This window comes from Schistocerca serialis, chromosome 4 (genome assembly GCF_023864345.2).
Source record: "Schistocerca serialis cubense isolate TAMUIC-IGC-003099 chromosome 4, iqSchSeri2.2, whole genome shotgun sequence".
Lineage (NCBI taxonomy): Eukaryota > Metazoa > Arthropoda > Insecta > Orthoptera > Acrididae > Schistocerca > Schistocerca serialis.
In genome coordinates this window covers 648,924,078-648,942,341 of record NC_064641.1, presented here as the reverse complement: position 1 = coordinate 648,942,341, position 18,264 = coordinate 648,924,078, and the positions used below count along the sequence as shown (strand labels likewise).

The window sequence follows — 18,264 nt, the reverse complement described above, 5'->3', positions numbered from 1 at the left end:
GGGGAGCCATCTGGTATTACTTCAAGTCAGGGTTGGTAGTGGGTGAGGGAAGTCTGACGGCACAGCGGTGCGACACGCTCGCCCCGTGTCCCCCTTAGCTACCTCTCATTCGATGGTAGTTTGGAGCCATTTTTCAACAGCATAACGTTCGTCTACACTTGTCACTACGAACTTTCTATATGATGTTGGAGTACTCCCGTAGCCAGCATGATCCTCAGATCTGTCACCCACACAGGAGTGTTGGACCAACTCGGATGTCATTTCTGTACCACTGCCAGTATCCAGAATAGCCCCAGTCCCCGTGTCCAGGATATCAAAGACCATTTACAACAGCTGCGAGCCATCCTGCCGCAGGAGAGAATACAACGACTTTATAATGCCCTTCCCAACTGAATCAATGCGTTCATCCAGGCCAGATGCTTTGCAACGTCGTTTGGATAATTGGGCTCATTTTTGACACCTAAGTATCGACCAAAGCTTCTTGTATTAATTATATTATTTATTCAGATTTTTTTGCTGGACCTGTTTCAGCCATTACTGGCGGTTAGCTAGAAGAAGACAGTCCATTTTGTAACTATCGGTGTTTATAATGAATTAGAACGGTACAACTTCATCAATTCCAGTCCCACTAAGGCACTCGCTGGAAGTAAGGCAACCCAGGAAAACCTAATTCAGAATGGCCAACCCGACTAGATCCACAAGTCATCCATCACACGAGTACATTACCTTGACCACCAGGCACATGATGGTCTCTGGCGCTATCTTGTCGAGCGTTCTGTCGCAGTCTACAGGAAAGGCGACTTTGCACGATGCACAACGCTTTCCACGGGTAGCATCCGCAAAGTTTCATTCAGGTGATATAACTGTAAAGAAAGTACCTCGTGAAATACAACACTGGAAATATCAATCGACTACAAAGCACACTGAACTCACCCAGGCTACTGTCAAGTAATGTCAGTCTTATTAACACCTTCGCTCTAGTTTTTGGGATTACATATATTCTACATCTACATCTATACTCCGCGAGCCACCTTACGGTGTGTGGCGGAGGGTACTTATTGTACCACTATCTGATCCCCCCTTCCCTGTTCCATTCACGAATTGTGCGTGGGAAGAACGACTGCTTGTAAGCCTCCGTATTTGCTCTAATTTCTCGGATCTTTTCGTTGTGATCATTACGCGAGATATATGTGGGCGGTAGTAATATGTTGCCCATCTCTTCCCGGAATGTGCTCTCTCGTAATTTCGATAATAAACCTCTCCGTATTGCGTAACGCCTTTCTTGAAGTGTCCGCCACTGGAACTTGTTCAGCATCTCCGTAACGCTCTCGCGCTGACTAAATGTCCCCATGACGAATCGCGCTGCTTTTCGCTGGATCATGTCTATCTCTTCTATTAATCCAACCTGGTAAGGGTCCCATACTGATGAGCAATACTCAAGAATCGGACGAACAAGCGTTTTGTAAGCTACTTCTTTCGTCGATGAGTCACATTTTCTTAGAATTCTTCCTATGAATCTCAACCTGGCGCCTGCTTTTCCCACTATTTGTTTTATGTGATCATTCCACTTCAGATCGCTCCGGATAGTAACTCCTAAGTATTTTACGGTCGTTACCGCTTCCAATGATTTACCACCTATGGCATAATCGTACTGGAATGGATTTCTGCCCCTATGTATGCGCATTATATTACATTTATCTACGTTTAGGGAAAGCTGCCAGCTGTCGCACCATGCATTAATCCTCTGCAGGTCCTCCTGGAGTACGTACGAGTCTTCTGATGTTGCTACTTTCTTGTAGACAACCGTGTCATCTGCAAATAGCCTCACGGAGCTACCGATGTTGTCAACTAAGTCATTTATGTATATTGTAGACAATAAAGGTCCTATCACGCTTCCCTGCGGTACTCCCGAAATTACCTCTACATCTGCAGATTTTGAACCGTTAAGAATGACATGTTGTGTTCTTTCTTCTAGGAAATCCTGAATCCAATCACAAACCTGGTCCGACATTCCGTAAGCTCGTATTTTTTTCACTAAACGTAAGTGCGGAACCGTATCAAATGCCTTCCTGAAGTCCAGGAATACGGCATCAATCTGCTCGCCAGTGTCTACGGCACTGTGAATTTCTTGGGCAAATAGGGCGAGCTGAGTTTCACATGATCTCTGTTTGCGGAATCCATGTTGGTTATGATGAAGGAGATTTGTATTATCTAAGAACGTCATAATACGAGAACACAAAACATGTTCCATTATTCTACAACAGATTGACGTAAGCGAAATAGGCCTATAATTATTCGCATCTGATTTATGACCCTTCTTGAAAATGGGAACGACCTGCGCTTTCTTCCAGTCGCTAGGTACTTTACGTTCTTCCAGCGATCTACGATAAATTGCTGATAGAAAGGGGGCAAGTTCTTTAGCATAATCACTGTAGAATCTTAAGGGTATCTCGTCTGGTCCGGATGCTTTTCCGCTACTAAGTGATAGCAGTTGTTTTTCAATTCCGATATCGTTTATTTCAATATTTTCCATTTTGGCGTCCGTGCGACGGCTGAAGTCAGGGACCGTGTTACGATTTTCCGCAGTGAAACAGTTTCGGAACACTGAATTCAGTATTTCTGCCTTTCTTCGGTCGTCCTCTGTTTCGGTGCCATCGTGGTCAACGAGTGACTGAATAGGGGATTTAGATCCGCTTACCGATTTTACATATGACCAAAACTTTTTAGGGTTCTTGTTTAGATTGTTTGCCAATGTTTTATGTTCGAATTCGTTGAATGCTTCTCTCATTGCTCTCTTTACGCTCTTTTTCGCTTCGTTCAGCTTTTCCTTATCAGCTATGATTCGACTACTCTTAAACCTATGATGAAGCTTTCTTTGTTTCCGTAGTACCTTTCGTACATGATTGTTATACCACGGTGGATCTTTCCCCTCGCTTTGGACCTTATTCGGTACGAACTTATCTAAGGCGTACTGGACGATGTTTCTGAATTTTTTCCATTTTTGTTCCACATCCTCTTCCTCAGAAATGAACGTTTGATGGTGGTCACTCAGATATTCTGCGATTTGTGCCCTATCACTCTTGTTAAGCAAATATATTTTCCTTCCTTTCTTGGCATTTCTTATTACACTTGTAGTCATTGATGCAACCACTGACTTATGATCACTGATACCCTCTTCTACATTCACGGAGTCGAAAAGTTCCGGTCTATTTGTTGCTATGAGGTCTAAAACGTTAGCTTCACGAGTTGGTTCTCTAACTATCTGCTCGAAGTAATTCTCGGACAAGGCAGTCAGGATAATGTCACAAGAGTCTCTGTCCCTGGCTCCAGTTCTGATTGTGTGACTATCCCATTCTATACCTGGTAGATTGAAGTCTCCCCCTATTACAATAGTATGATCACGAAACTTCTTCACGACGTTCTGCAGGTTCTCTCTGAGGCGCTCAACTACTACGGTTGCTGATGCAGGTGGTCTATAGAAGCATCCGACTATCATATCTGACCCACCTTTGATACTTAACTTAACCCAGATTATTTCACATTCGCATTCGCTAATAACTTCACTGGATATTATTGAATTCTTTACTGCTATAAATACTCCTCCACCATTGGCGTTTATCCTATCCTTGCGGTATATATTCCATTCTGTGTCTAGGATTTCGTTACTGTTCACTTCCGGTTTTAACCAACTTTCCGTTCCTAAGACTATATGCGCACTATTTCCTTCAATAAGAGATACTAATTCAGGAACCTTGCCCTGGATACTCCTGCAGTTTACCAATATTACGTTAACTTTTCCTGTTTGTGGTCTCTGAGGACGGACGTTCTTTATCAACGATGATAATGTCCTCTCTGGTAAGCCGTCAGGTATTTTATCGTTTCGCCCAAGGGGGGGTCCCTCTAACCTAAAAAACCCCCGTGTGCACGCCACATGTACTCTGCTACCCTAGTAGCTGCTTCCGGTGTGTAGTGCACGCCTGACCTGTCTAGGGGGGCCCTACAGTTCTCCACCCAATAACGGAGGTCGATGAATTTGCAACCATTATAGTCGCAGAGTCGTCTGAGCCTCTGGTTTAGACCCTCCACACGGCTCCAAACCAGAGGACCGCGATCGACTCTGGGCACTATGCTGCAGATATTAAGCTCAGCTTGCACTCCGCGTGCGATGCTGGTTGTCTTCACCAAATCAGCCAGCCGCCGGAAGGAACCAAGGATGGCCTCAGAACCCAAGCGGCAGGCGTCATTCGTTCCTTGCGTAAGTTTCTGATTTTCGTCGTTCTTTTGAATAATCACCATTGTGAACCACTCAGTAAACATCGTAATGACGTAACATTTATCATTGATAGTGGTACTGTGGAGAACCAAGTACCGCCGGAGTGATGACAAGTGACTTACATCCTGAAGGTCAAGATGAATACTTCGGCTGTTGCTCGCTCTGAGCACAGTAAGCTACATACCTCGTAACGCTGAACCATCTCGCCGGAAGTGAAAGTGGTGTAGTGCACGGTTTCAAGTCGACTCTCGCCCATCACGTAACTTCGACATCGGAGCCGACGCACCACGGCGTGGCCAGTGCAGCTTGCATCGCGTACACGACAGCCCGTCCCTTCTAACATTACTGCTCTCTTCTGCCTCCACAAAGTTATTTCCATGTAGGTTGCACACACTCAGTGCTATGCTCCCAGACGTAAAGCGTTACTTTTGTCTCATCCAACAAATTTAATCTGTTTGTTTTGAAAATTCAAACGCCATTCTTATTGTAATTTAATACTTATTTACGTTCCAGACGTTTTCGTCTTATATATTAAAGGACCCTCCGGTGGATTTTTTAATAGAATAACACGGTTTTGTTTCGACATGTGATACGATAGATTCGAAACCGTTCACACTATAATTTGTACGTGGATGAAATGTTACCTGCTGTTACTCGTCCGTCGTGCCAAAATCTGCTTTTTCTTTCAGATAGTCATAGGTTAGAGGGCACACATCCACTTCACTTACAAAAATTCAGTACATATTCGCTTCGAGATCTTTTAATTTCCTGGTTTTCACACATCGTGTTTCGTTAGATAAGTGCTGTGAAACACTTCACTGCTGATCTGGCAAGAACTTGTTTTCTAGTGCAAGAAATGTGACGATTATTGACGTAACATTATTCGTCAACTTAGCAAATATACCAACAAATTTGTTACATTTAATCTTATAAAGTTCTCTATTATGGCGTATCGGAAGTATTTTGTGCGTAAGTATATTTATTCCGAGCAAGTACTTACTTTTAGTAGAAATGAACGTAATAATGAGATTCCTGTTGTTGTTGTTAGGGTCTTCAGTCCGAAAATATTTTGTTGCAGCTCTCCCGTGCTAGCCTCTTCATCAATTATTGCAACCTACGTCCTCCTGAAACTGCTTACTTTATTCATTTCTTGGTCTCCACCTACAATTTTTGACCCCCCCCCCTTTCCCTCCAGTATTAAATTGGTGACTCCTTGATGTCTCAGAATGTGTCAGGTTGTGCCACAAATTTATTTTCTCCCCAATTCTGTTCAGTACCTCCTCATTAGTTACGTTATCAGCTTCCTAATGGGACTGTACTACTAATGTGCTAGCATCATAGAAATGGATAAAAAAATTGGAACCAGCTATTTCAGAATATCTGATACTTACTACGTAGTTTGGAACTTAAATAGTGGCAACACTGCTGTGTAGACACTATGAATGGAATCTACTATTGTCGCTGATAGCACACGTTGTTGACATATCTACCTTACCTCCGAGCAAATGCCATCCCACGTCACCGGCGTGCGCACAGTCGAAGGAAACACAGTAACTTGTGAGCGAGCGGTCTAACGTAACGGTGTCATTATGCTTTCGAAACAGGAACAACGGAGTTGGATCAAGATTGAATGTGTCAAAGGTCGTACAGCACGACAGTGTCATCAAAGTCTTCAAGAGGCGTGTGGGGAATCGGCATTGCCGTACAGAACAGTGGCACGTTGGGTAAAAGCCTTCAAAGAAGGTCGGCAAACTTTGGCAGACATGCGTCGGGCAGGTCGTCCTAGCGTCTCTGAAGAAGTAGTGCATGCTGTTGCCGCGTTAGTGGACAGTGATCAACACCATACGATTCGTGAGCTCGCCCACGAAACCGGATTAGCGCATACGACTGTGCTTCGTATCCTGAAGGAACGCCTAGGAATGCGAAAAATTGCATCACGGTGGGTTCCGCATGACTCGACAGAAATGCAGAAATGGATGCGTTACAACACTGCTCAGACGCACTTTGAGCGCTATGTGCGCGAAGGAGAGGCTTTCTTACGCCGTAGCGTAACAATGTATGAGACATGGGCCACATCGTACGAGCCAGAACTGAAACGCCAATCCAACGAATGGCGTCATTATGGGTCGCCGCGAAAGACGAAAGTGCGTCAGAGCTCCAGTATGGAGAAAGTTATGGTGATTCTCGTGTACGACTGTGATGGTGTTATCCTAACGCATTACGTTCCTCCGCGGCAGACCGCCAATGTACAGTATTACTGTTCGTTTTTGGAGAATCACCTGCGACCAGCTTTGCGAAAGAAGCCGCGACAGTTTCTGCGCAACCCACCCATCATTTTGCACGACAATGCGCGGGCGCATAAAGCGCAAGCTGTGGCTGCTCTGTTCGGTCGATGGGACTGGTCGGTACTGTACCATTCACCATACTCCCCGGACTTAAGTCCTTGTGACCTTGATTTGATTCCGAAGATGAAGGAACCACCTCGTGGCATTCGCTTCAAAACTGTTCCAGAGATTCGACAGGCAATAGACCGCTCCATTCGCACCATTAACAGAACAGACTCTGCTAACGGTATACTACGCCTTCCACATCGCTGGCAACGGGTTCTACACAACGCTGGTGACTACTTTGAAGGACAGTAACAGGTGCAAACACGTAACTCTTTTGTATCGGTTGTGAATAAATAGTTGCCACTACTTAAGTTCCAACCCTCGTATATAAAAATCACAGAAACTTTCGTAGCGAGAGGTATTTTTTATTGTTCTGTACACTGAAGTTTCTTTCCTTTCTACTGATGGACGGAGTACAAGGATAACTCTTTAATACCGCTTCGAAGTTTTATTATTGCTATCGTGATAATCATTGCAGGCGTGATATGTGCGAATTTTTATATGTTTCGCGCACCTCTTTGTGAGGAATAACTTTGAGAATGTGGTACGACCAAAGAAAATATTAATCAAATATGGTAGATGTTAGGAAGTACATTAGTAATTAACTATATTTTAGCTAGTGTAGGTCATTTTTGCTTAATAAACCTGAATTTAACATAGTAAAATAAATAATAAATTCGCTAGCATTCATGGCAATAATGCCCCCGATCTCTTAATACTGCTGTTATTATGGTAACATGTGCAGTGATATTTACTATAGAATAGCATTATCTGTGTACCATAAAAGTAGAGATTTCTTTGCAATGAGCATTATCTTCTTGGCACCTAGTTAAAAGAAGTTTTCAATCTTTCAATCTGAATAGTCAGGTAGGAATGTCTCATGTCTCTTTAATTTATAGGTATTCTCAATTTTTTGCTTTATATCACTCCGCAACTCGCTGAGAAGCTTCACGGCAGAACACGGGACGCCACTCTAAATCCCATACAAGTAGGCAAGGTCTATATGGAAAATATTTTTCTGTGACACTCGACCGATTTTCTAAACAACCCTGTCTTCATTTGTGCTACCCTTCTTTTTATGCGTTCGACGTCCCTTTCGGTAGCAGCTCGAGTAGTATTCAGCTATAGGTATAGTCGAAAATATTTAAGCTGAAAAGTTAACGAAGTCCATTCTGGTCCAGTAGTAGTCGTCTATTATGAACCACCTCAGGTGACCTGAGGCAACGGCCTTGCCGCAGTGTATACTCCGGTTCCCGTGAGATCACCGAAGTTAAGCGCTGTTGGGCGTGGCCGGCACTTGGATGGGTGACCCTCCAGCCGCCATGCGCTGTTGCCATTTTTCGGGGTGCACTCAGCCTCGTGAAGCCAATTGAGGAGCTATTCGACCGAATAGTAGCGGCTTCGGTCAAGAATACCATCATAATGACCGGGAGAGCGGTGTGCTCACCACATGCCCCTCCTATCCGCATCCTCCCCTGAGGATGACACGGCGGTCGGATGGTCCCGGTAGGCCACTCGTGGCCTGAAGACGGAGTGCTCAGGTCACCCGACGATGATCTAAAAGCACTTATATCTATCTGGAAAGAAGTACTGTGAGGATAAGAATCTCCTACATCTCACGTAGGGTGGAATGGAGCTGAGAAAGGCATGATATAGAAGCATAATTCAGCAACGCCTAGAGCAATTTTAATCAAATTTTCTATATACATGACTCATAAAAATGCTGTGGGAATAAACATACCGCCGGCCGGTGTAGCCGAGCGGTTCTAAGCGCTACAGTCTGGAACCGCGCGACGGCTACGGTCGCAGGTTCGAATCCTGCCTCGGGCATGGATGTGTGTGATGTCCTTAGGTTAGTTAGGTTTAAGTAGTTCTAAGTTCTAGTGGACCGATGACCATAGAAGTTAAGTCCCATAGTGCTCAGAGCCATTTCAACCAATAAACATATCTCTACCACCTCTAGGGGTGGGATTGGGGTGAGAAGCAGGAACAAATATATAAAAATATCCGATAAAGACCGGTATTAGTACCGAGCTTGATCGCTAGGCTCGTTGGCGATAGTCCTGATGCCATTTCAGCCCTGGGGGGAGGGAGGAGTGTTGCAAACAAAATGATGTATCAACAGTGTAACGCTTGAAGCAAGACTTACCAAACTTAACACTCGTATCAGCATCCCATTGACTGAGCGTGGAACTGAAAACATGCGACATAAAATCATAACTCGAGAACGCATGCAGCAGTTCCAACCAAATTTGGTACACTCAACGCTCATTATTTGTATAGAAGTACTGTGGGAGTAAGATACCCCTACTGCCCCTAGAGATGGAAATGTCAAAATTATTTGGAAACGACCTGTTGATTTTTTCGCTGTATTCAGCTGACTTGGAATATGCTTCAAGCGCAGTATGTACCTTACCTCTCTTCTTCTGTGCGTCAACGAGATTACGAGAATTAACGCAGCAGCTAGCCAATAATTTTGTCAGCGTGTCTACGGGTCAAAGGTAATGCGAAACGGCTCAATACCACTACGAGTAAAACATTTCCCCTCCTCTCTAGCGTCGCATGGTGTAAAACATCAGAGAAGGAGACAGTTGACAATTGTCCTTTTTTTCCGAAATGACAATCAGGTACTGTCGGCAGTATGTCTCAAACGAAACTTAAGTCTGTCGATTAGATTCATTGGAAAGAAAAAAAGTGAAACTATTTTGATGAAACAGAAACAGGTTATCAAGGACAACATCGGCTTCAGATACCTACGAAACATGTCGAGAAATATGTCTGAAATGTGTTAAATGTAGAAATGTTTGTGAAATATATATGACACATGTATAGCTGTACGAAGCCAATGGAAGAAAGATAGTTAGATAATAAAAGGTAATTAGTCATTTTTAGCATACGATGCAATTGTTTCACGATGGAAATTTCTTCTTTAGAGTGGAAGCACTCCGTAAATAGCAGTCCTGAAGCCAAAAACGTTTGCGTATTCGAACTTGGATCACTACGCCATGCTGGCAAGATTCTTGCCAACTATGCCAGCGGAGCACGATTCACGGCTCCTCCAAAGCTTCAGTCTGCCAGAACTTCCCACACTTCACAGAGGCTCTTGCGCAGTCTCTATTGCGTTATCACCTGTGAGAGCAAGTATTCAGCAGACAACGATTTATCATCTATCTATGCAATGTACAGAATTATTCTTTCAGTCTGCAATGAGTAAACATTGTAATAAAACTTCTTAACACAAGGAGTTGACCTCCAGTTGGGCCTACGTACTTAATCTGCTACAAACTTTCGACACAGCTGTTTGATGAAGCGGATAATGATAACGTATCTTCAAAAACCGCGCAGGAATGAAGGTCAGTCTCGTTCTTGGCAGTTTACGAGCTACTGACCCAACCTGCAGGCCAGATGTAGGAATTTATAGCGTCCGCAACTATAAGCAGGCTGTTAGAACAGAGTGCAGTGTTTATAACGGCGCACTGTACCGAAAAGAAAGATAAAGTACTTTTACATTTCACTGGCACTGTTTCAGTTAGCCAACGAGCTAGCGGCTCTTAATTCAGGCAAGTTCTCATACATTACAGATGGCGCCAGTCGACCTCCGCCGATAGCTATGTCCTGTGCAAAATCAATCTCAAGTACGGATATGATGAACCTTGAGCAGTACTCACCGATGACGATCTCTGTGCATGCGCGACCACTGCTAGCAGGACCAGAACCAAGACGGCAGTCCGCTTCATGGCGACTGCCTCTGCAACAAGAATGCACAAGAAAGTTCATTTTCTCGTCGTAATGAACTAAAGCAAATCAGTGGACAAACAAACCTGCGGTTTTTGTAATAGCGAATGAAACTTATAATACCAGAGAGCCCATATACAACATGACACTGTATTATGACAGCATCAAAGCACAGTGATTTGTGACCCTTGATCTTATGAAACAAGTAAAAATGAAAAAGAAGAAGTAAGCAGCAGAGATTTAGCAGTTTTTATACCTCATATTCAAAATCACCGACCAGGTACAGCTCCAAAAGAGGGGAGGAAGGCAGGGGGGAGGGGGGGAAGGGTCGGGTGGGCATGAAGGGTGAAGTGTATATCTTTTTTCCTTGGGTGATTGTAATGTTTACTTGCTACGCGTAGTATACTCATGAATAAGTATGGAAGGAAAAAAATAGCACCAACGGGACCTCCCATCTTAACGTCCGTATGCGAAGGACGCATAATCATAAATTGCGTTTCATTTGGGAGGCAAGGATTTAATTGCCCGATGCCCCTTGTGCACTTAGATATTGCTCGCTTTCGTTAGGTTGTTCAAGGTTCCACTCCATCTGCAGTAATATAATTGCCGACGGGACGTTACACCCAAATCAAACCCAATCGAAATTAGAGCTCGCTGTTCGAGAATGGATCAGTAGAGAAATTGTCTAAAAGCGATTCGATGAACCCTCTGCCAGGCACTTAAGTGTTAATTGCGGAGTAGACATGTAAATGTAGATGTAGAATCTTTCTTCTGTTTATTTAATAATCATAAACATTTACACCCATGTTCTCACCCCTTGACATACTGTGAAGAACTTTGGAATTTCAGCCGCGTTTCTGTTTCAAATAATGTGTGGGCTAGAATTATAGGTCATTGGTAGACCCACATGTTCTCCAAGCACGTCTTTTAAGTGCTGGTTACAAGGTCTTTATGCAGAACACTTTTTCAGTCTTATTACAGGACGTGCATTTGCAAATAAGGGATAAGCATGTGGTTTACGCGTGATGCAGCTCCAGAATATCTCAATCATATTGTTCTAGATGCGATATTTCCCGTGACACTGAGGCAGCTAGAGGAGGACACCTGCTAGTAAATGTAAATGTCGTGTGACTAGGGCCTCCCGTCGGGTAGACCGTTCGCTGGGTGCAAGTCTTTCTATTTAACGCCACTTCGACGACTTGCTCGTCGATGGGCTTGAAGTGATGATGTTGATTAGGACAACACAACACCCAGACCCTAAGAGGAGAAAATCTCCGACCCAGCCGGGAATCGAACCCAGACCCTTAGGATTGACAGTCTGTCGCACTGAGCACTCAGCTACTGGGGGCGGACACCTGCTAGTCTCTAGCCTAAAATGTACCACGAGAATTTTCATTCACCCAACAAAATTGCTGTAACTAAGACAATTAATTTTAGTTATTGCCTATGAGCTTCAGTTGTAGGACTTTACCTCGAAACAAGCTGAATGTAAACTTCCAATAAGTCAAAGGACTTTGAGCCTTAAGTTTGAATATTTTTAATGTTCTAGTGTAATCCACGTGCAAATGTTGTAAGAGTATTTGTGGCACACCCTGTAATATCAGACATTTCTCGCGCGCACACACACACACACACACACACACACACACACGGGCCTCACAAAATTCACTAATGTTTTCCATGGGAATTGAGATATGTTAACTCCAACCTGTCAAGACATTGAAGATATTACAGAAATTTAGGGTAGGTCAAAAATAAAAAGTCTAGCAGGAAAAGTTGTATTTATTATTTCAAGGCAATGTCTGACAATCAAAAGTGAACACTTTTGTCCTATCTGTAGTTGTATGATTTACAGATACCTATAAAAATAGTGGTAAGAATATGGATTTACGGAAGAGAAACGTAACGATTGCGTTTAACAAACAAAAAATTATCAGTATGACTTTATGTAAGCTGTTGTACTCCATGCCATCGAAAACTGAGGACGATGACGACATGACATTCCCGAATTGGTTGTTCGTTACTGGTGACGTCGATGATGACTACACTACAAACTCAAATCTTCCTTCTTCATAGTTTTCCAAAGTACAGTGTTAATAGGATATTTCAGGTACATCTCCGAATACTGTGTGGCGTTTATGGGTGCTCTTGTAGTATGCTGTGTAGTGTGTAGTGGTTAAAGATGCAAATGAATAAAAGGTAGAGGACAAACCGCTGTGCCAAATCATCGCTAACACCACATCCGAGCAGTATTCTGTAGTTTGCCTAAACCATTTCAAATGAATACCTGGACTGCGCAATCGATAAAGACACGGACTATTACTTTCCCCACTCGTCTCACGTTGAGCTAGAGCATCACCTCTATTGACATTGCTGTCAACAATATGTCAGAGTCTTCCAAACCGGAACTTTGTTGATGATTAAAACTATATACTGGACCTAAACTCTAACCTGAAACTTTTTGTTTCTTATCGTCGGAGCTATTTTATTAAAGGCAAAAGGGTTCCCCTCATAGCTCCACTTCTGCCAGTAGGCCTACAAGGGATGGACAGTTAGTTTCAGGTGACTTTTGTGGTCATATATGGCAGCGTAACCTGCATGCTGAGCTGACATTCGCATTTATGTTCACGCATGCATTTCTCGCATTTTTGCCCAACTCCTGCACCTCTCTGCTGCTTTCCAGGAATGCTTGTCCCACTAAACAAGCAGGAGAGTTACAGAGCAGTTTGGAAAGAAGGAGAGATGTATTAGCAGAAGCGAAGCTGTGAAGCTTGGGGGAGGGGAAGTGGGGCTGGTAAGTGGTCATCTCTTAGGTTTGGGTGATTCAGCCGACAGATGTAACCGAGCGATTCTAGGCGCTTCAATCCGGAACCGCGCTGCTGCTACGGTCGCAGGTTCGAATTCTGCTTCGGACATGGATGTGTGTGATGTCCTTAGGTTAGTTAGGTTTAAGTAGTTCTCAGTCTAGGATCCACAGTGTTATTTAGTGATCTGTGCCATAAGAAGGCTAAATACTCGGATATGTGTGATAAACACCTGGTCATCTAATTGCTCATATTTCAAAAACCTATAATGAATTTACTCCGCAGGTCTTCAATAGAAAGGCTGTGTTCCTCGCAAAGCACCACGGATTGAAGGGCTGACCCAGAAGAGGCACCTCTCTGCACGTCAGCTTCCCGCCTGTCTGGACAATATGACAATAATAAGTTTCATGCTATGGCTGTGACACTAGTCTATTGAACGTAAAAAAGCCTGTGGTGCACAGCCCGCGACTGGGCTACTGCCCTGACTGTAGGTAGAGTGCAGGGTTTCCTCACTGCTGCGCTAGGAGGAGGAGGGTGGAAAGTCCATCGTCCCTGCTGTCTTTAACCTCGAGAAATATCACCGGCACTCACTGAGTTGTAGGTTGAGTGGACCTGGGGCGGTCCTAGAAGGACTGCAACAAAAACATTCCCCGCCCCTCTTCGGACTTGAACCCGGGACTTCCCAGGACAGAGTCTAGTCTCGACCCGCTAGATCACTACGGCCGCTATTTATTAAAATACAGCTACTAAATGTACGATAAAAAGTGAGCGCATAACCCAGTGGATAAAAATGGATAGATCTTTACTAAATTTCGTACGTTCTTTCCTCATGAACATTTTGTTATATTTAATGATTCATACATCGAAAGTTAGGCGCAGTTATGAAATGAACTCACAGCTGACCCGTCTTCGAAAGATTCAGATGAGACTACAATTGCGGTCAAACTCACAGAGACTCATTGAATTAATTGCAGTATTTCGAAAGAAAATAAAAAGGAAAACGAAATCATCATGACTAGTTACGATACGACGTTTACCTACTGATCTGTCGCCGATACGAACTGCTTCATTCTATCTTTAAGGTAAGAGGTGAAAGTAGGCTTACGCTGTACTGAGATACTGGTCGCACTTAGTAACACGTGTCGTAAGCAATGTAATGGCAATATTAGTAAAAAATTCACTAAACGTAATACAACGACTGTTACTGTAGAAAGTTCTGCACAGTGATGCAATCGGTACACCGTTTTATTAGCCCATGTGGAAGAAGCAAAGCAGTTTGCCAACTGGAGACTTCGATGTACGGGTAAGAGGTGAACCGGTTTGTTCAAGGCGTCAGCGGCGACCTCGCTTACCGCAAGCTCACAGGCGTTATTGCGGGCACAACAGCGGCGGCTAGTCCACATAGTTGGGACGGTGAAGCCGTTCCAATCAGAGGGAAAATCACTTTCATGTATGTGGCTCGCTTGCCAATGTTACACCATCTTCGTTCTGTTAGCAAGATGCAAGTCTACAAGTACTCTGCATAAGAATTGTGGTACTGATAAGAGGACTATGTTGCCGAAACAGTCAACGTGTGATTTAGTTCTGGTGGTTTCTCTACATCGCCAATGCGTCGTTGTCTGGGACTGCTAAACTGCCGAGCCAGTCGTCAAAACAGTGACTACTGTAGATTGACATCTTTAGGTAGCATTAATCGTCAGTCCTCCTTGACAAGCTTTGGACGTAGTCAGAATATGTTATGCTTAAAAAAATAGCGATTAGGAAAGTTAAGATATTAATAATTTGATTCACAGTCGACAGCGAGACCATTAGACAGATCATAATCCCGAAATACAGAAGGATGGCCGAAGGCCACGACTGACTAATCTACAAGGGCCATCTCATCCAAAATTATAAAAATCCCTCCACTTGTCCACATTTCATCGCACATCAGTTCATGAAATAATGTTCTAACCTAAAATGTCTGTGCCCATCTAAAATTTGCAACCTATACCATTCCACCTATTCCTATAAATGTATGACGAAGTTTTTTACCAACATCTAACCTGTTCACGTAAAACTGAAAAAAAAGTAGTGACCAATCCGTTCTCCAAACTCCCCCGCACTTAGAGAGATCCCACATCTTCCAAAAAATCACACTAGCTTCCTGTTCGATATTTCACCACATACCGCCAAAACCAGCCCCATTTCACTTTCTCCCGTCTTTGTTTATTCTCTCTCCTAACCTACCTCATGCAGTGATTCCAATACTATTGCCCCCAAAATCAACCACTAGAGCAGCTACATCTTGTTTTATTTCTCCGAATATTCACAAATCAGACATGATAATTCCGGTCTCCAAGCCACACTCTTATCAGCTCTTCGTCTATATCCGTCTCCATTTTACTCCCCACATCCCCATCGAGTTTCCACCGATAGTTCCGTCGACTCAACCATTGAGCTAAAATCGATGAGCCATCCGATTTCAACTAGACTAAACTGTTTATTTGGAAGAGTACGCAAAAAAAAACATTTTCGTAGAAATATCTTAACATGTTTCTGTGTGCGTACATCCTACTCAAGCTATGACCTACTAAAATTGTAATGCAGAAATGTATTCACCTGTTCTTTGCAATATTAGAACATAAAACAAAACGTCAGAACATCCCATTATCAGTATCAGAAAACTAAATAGGAAATTCAACTCGTTACATTTCATTTTAATCTGAAGAAGACGCGAGAAAAGTTTTTAAAGTTTTATACAAGTTTTAATGAAAGACTCAGCCTTTGTTCCCTACGAACCTTTAGAGTCGCGACACATCATGGCAGCTCTCTTTATCATCAAAATAAAATGTTATTTTGAGACAAATGAAACTTATCTCCAACGATTTTAATTATTTTTATACTAATTAAAGACACCGCAAATCATGGCAAATCAAGTATAACACTGTTTGACTAACGGCTGAAATGCGTTATATATGATGTTGACCAATTTTCCACTGACTGCGGAGTTGATGCTGGAGAGCGTTCAAAGTAGGGTAACTGTTAATACACAGAAGATGATGCAGCGAGTTGTGTAGGTTCGATAGAGCAGTTTGTGATATTTCGCTTTAAGGCAGTCTTCTTGGTTACGTTTATCCTTCTTAATATTTGAAATATTTCGATTGTAGTTTGAAATTTCTCGTCCTCTGTGGGAAATATGAGTATCAGGATTAGCGAGTCCGCCCCTGGTAGCTGATTGGTCAGCGCAACGGACTGTCATACCTAACGGCCCGGGTTCGATTCCCGGATGGGTTGGAGATTTTCTCCGCTTAGGGACTGGGTGTTGAGTTATCCTTATCATCATCATCATTTCATCCCCATCGACACGCAAGTCGCCGAAGTGGCGTACACTCGAAAGACTTGCTAGGGCCTCCCATCTACCCGACGGGAGGCCCTAGCCACACGGCATTTCCGTTTTCCAGAACTATCGAAAGTGCAAAATTATTACTCTCGTCCAAATCTTCCTTTAAGTAGAGCTCAGGCCTCTTTTCTATATTCTCAATAAGTAAATGTATCGTTGATGGCGGCTATTCTTGAAGCTTTAATAAAGAAGACGAGGTCTCTGTCGAGCCACAAAATCTTTCCGACGAACGACGATGGCCTCGAGTACATGCGCGCCTTCATTCTGTCCCACCACCTTCCTACAGGCAACTAAACGGGTAATCACGAAGTCTTCCGCGACAACTTTGTCGTATTAAATGTTCTAGGTGCAACTGTGTCAATTTTTCGACGAAAATCCGAGATTTTGACAATATCCACCATTATCATCGTGAAGCAACTGGCAGCCGAGGAAGTAAAGAAATTACACAGATATAACTGACATAGTAGTGTTCAAAGCTTTCAGTAATTACATTGCCGCCAACGATGAAACTTTACTCTCAGCGTCTTTGTTTCTGTCACGATGTACAGGGTGCCCCATTCATTTTGACCACCCCAAATAACTGTTGTTACAGAAGCAAAACAAAAACTGTATCAATCAGATGTTGTTTAGGTGCCAGAGGGACATTAACCAACACGACTGTTTTTCTTGAACTTTATTCATTACAAAGGTATTAAAAGCAGTGCATTTTTAAATAGCACCCTATATTCTTTTATTCGGTGATTTACTTCTTCCCCTAAAGAGTTGTTTAGAAAAGTATCATTGTGAATCTTTCATTAAACATACAGTTACAGAGAACTTTACACAAAACTGACGACTCTACTGAACTAGCACACAGAGCCGGTAGCGGGGCAAGCGAAATTCTTCACTTGCTGGAGTTGACGGTAGAAAAATGGAAATCTACGGAAAATGCACACCAGTCACTCAGTGAAGCGTCTTCAGTTGAGGGTTTGTGTGAGTACAGCGCGCACCAGAAAAAAAATGGTAGAAATCGTCTATGGAGAATTTAAGTTAGCAGAACAGTAACTGTAATAATGGTTTTTTATTTACAATACCGGTGCATTTAGTACAAAACTGCAATACTTTTAAATGATATGTAGGATTTATACCTCCGTCGTTTAATTAATGACGGGCGCGCATTTTCCTTGCGTTTCTATACGTTTACTTTCAACTTCAACAAGTGGAGAAGTTACGTATGCCCAGTACCTGCACAGTGTGCTAGGTCAGGAGAGTCAGTCAGTTTTGTGTTACGTTTTTAAGTGTTTAGTAACGTCATATTTACATGAACTGCGCACTGTGATACGATTTTGAACAGGACACGAGGAGAAGAGGTAGTTCATCGAGTAAAAAATATAGAGTGATACTTTAAAAAAAAGGCGTTATGCTTAAGAAGGTAAGGAAAAAATGGAAAAATGGACAAGAAAGGCAATCATGCTATTTAATAACCCCCCCCCCCCGGGCAGCCAAATAACGTTTGCTTGATGTAGTTTTTGTTTTGCTTCTGTACAAAAAAATGTTTTGGGGTGGTCAAAACATGGGACACCCTATACAGTACAGGACATACTCCTATGCAGTCTCTCGCTATGAAGTGGCTAAGTCCAAAGCCGTATCCCTATTAAATTTGTACACCACCACTCTAATTTCCAAAACCTCTTTGGTGAC

At 43.1% G+C, this 18,264-nt stretch overlaps 1 protein-coding gene and 1 pseudogene across 1 annotated transcript in view; one reads left to right on the top strand and one right to left on the bottom strand.

Moving 5' to 3' along the window:
• Positions 1–18,264, bottom strand: part of LOC126475511 (uncharacterized) — a 350,378-nt gene that overhangs the window by 286,708 nt on the left and 45,406 nt on the right. Inside the window, exon 2 of the mRNA XM_050103427.1 lies at positions 10,332–10,411. Within this exon, the coding sequence (XP_049959384.1) occupies positions 10,332–10,400 (69 nt within the window). The 5' untranslated portion in view covers positions 10,401–10,411. The remainder of the gene's footprint in view (positions 1–10,331; positions 10,412–18,264) is intronic.
• Positions 7,883–7,999, top strand: LOC126475793 (5S ribosomal RNA; annotated as a pseudogene).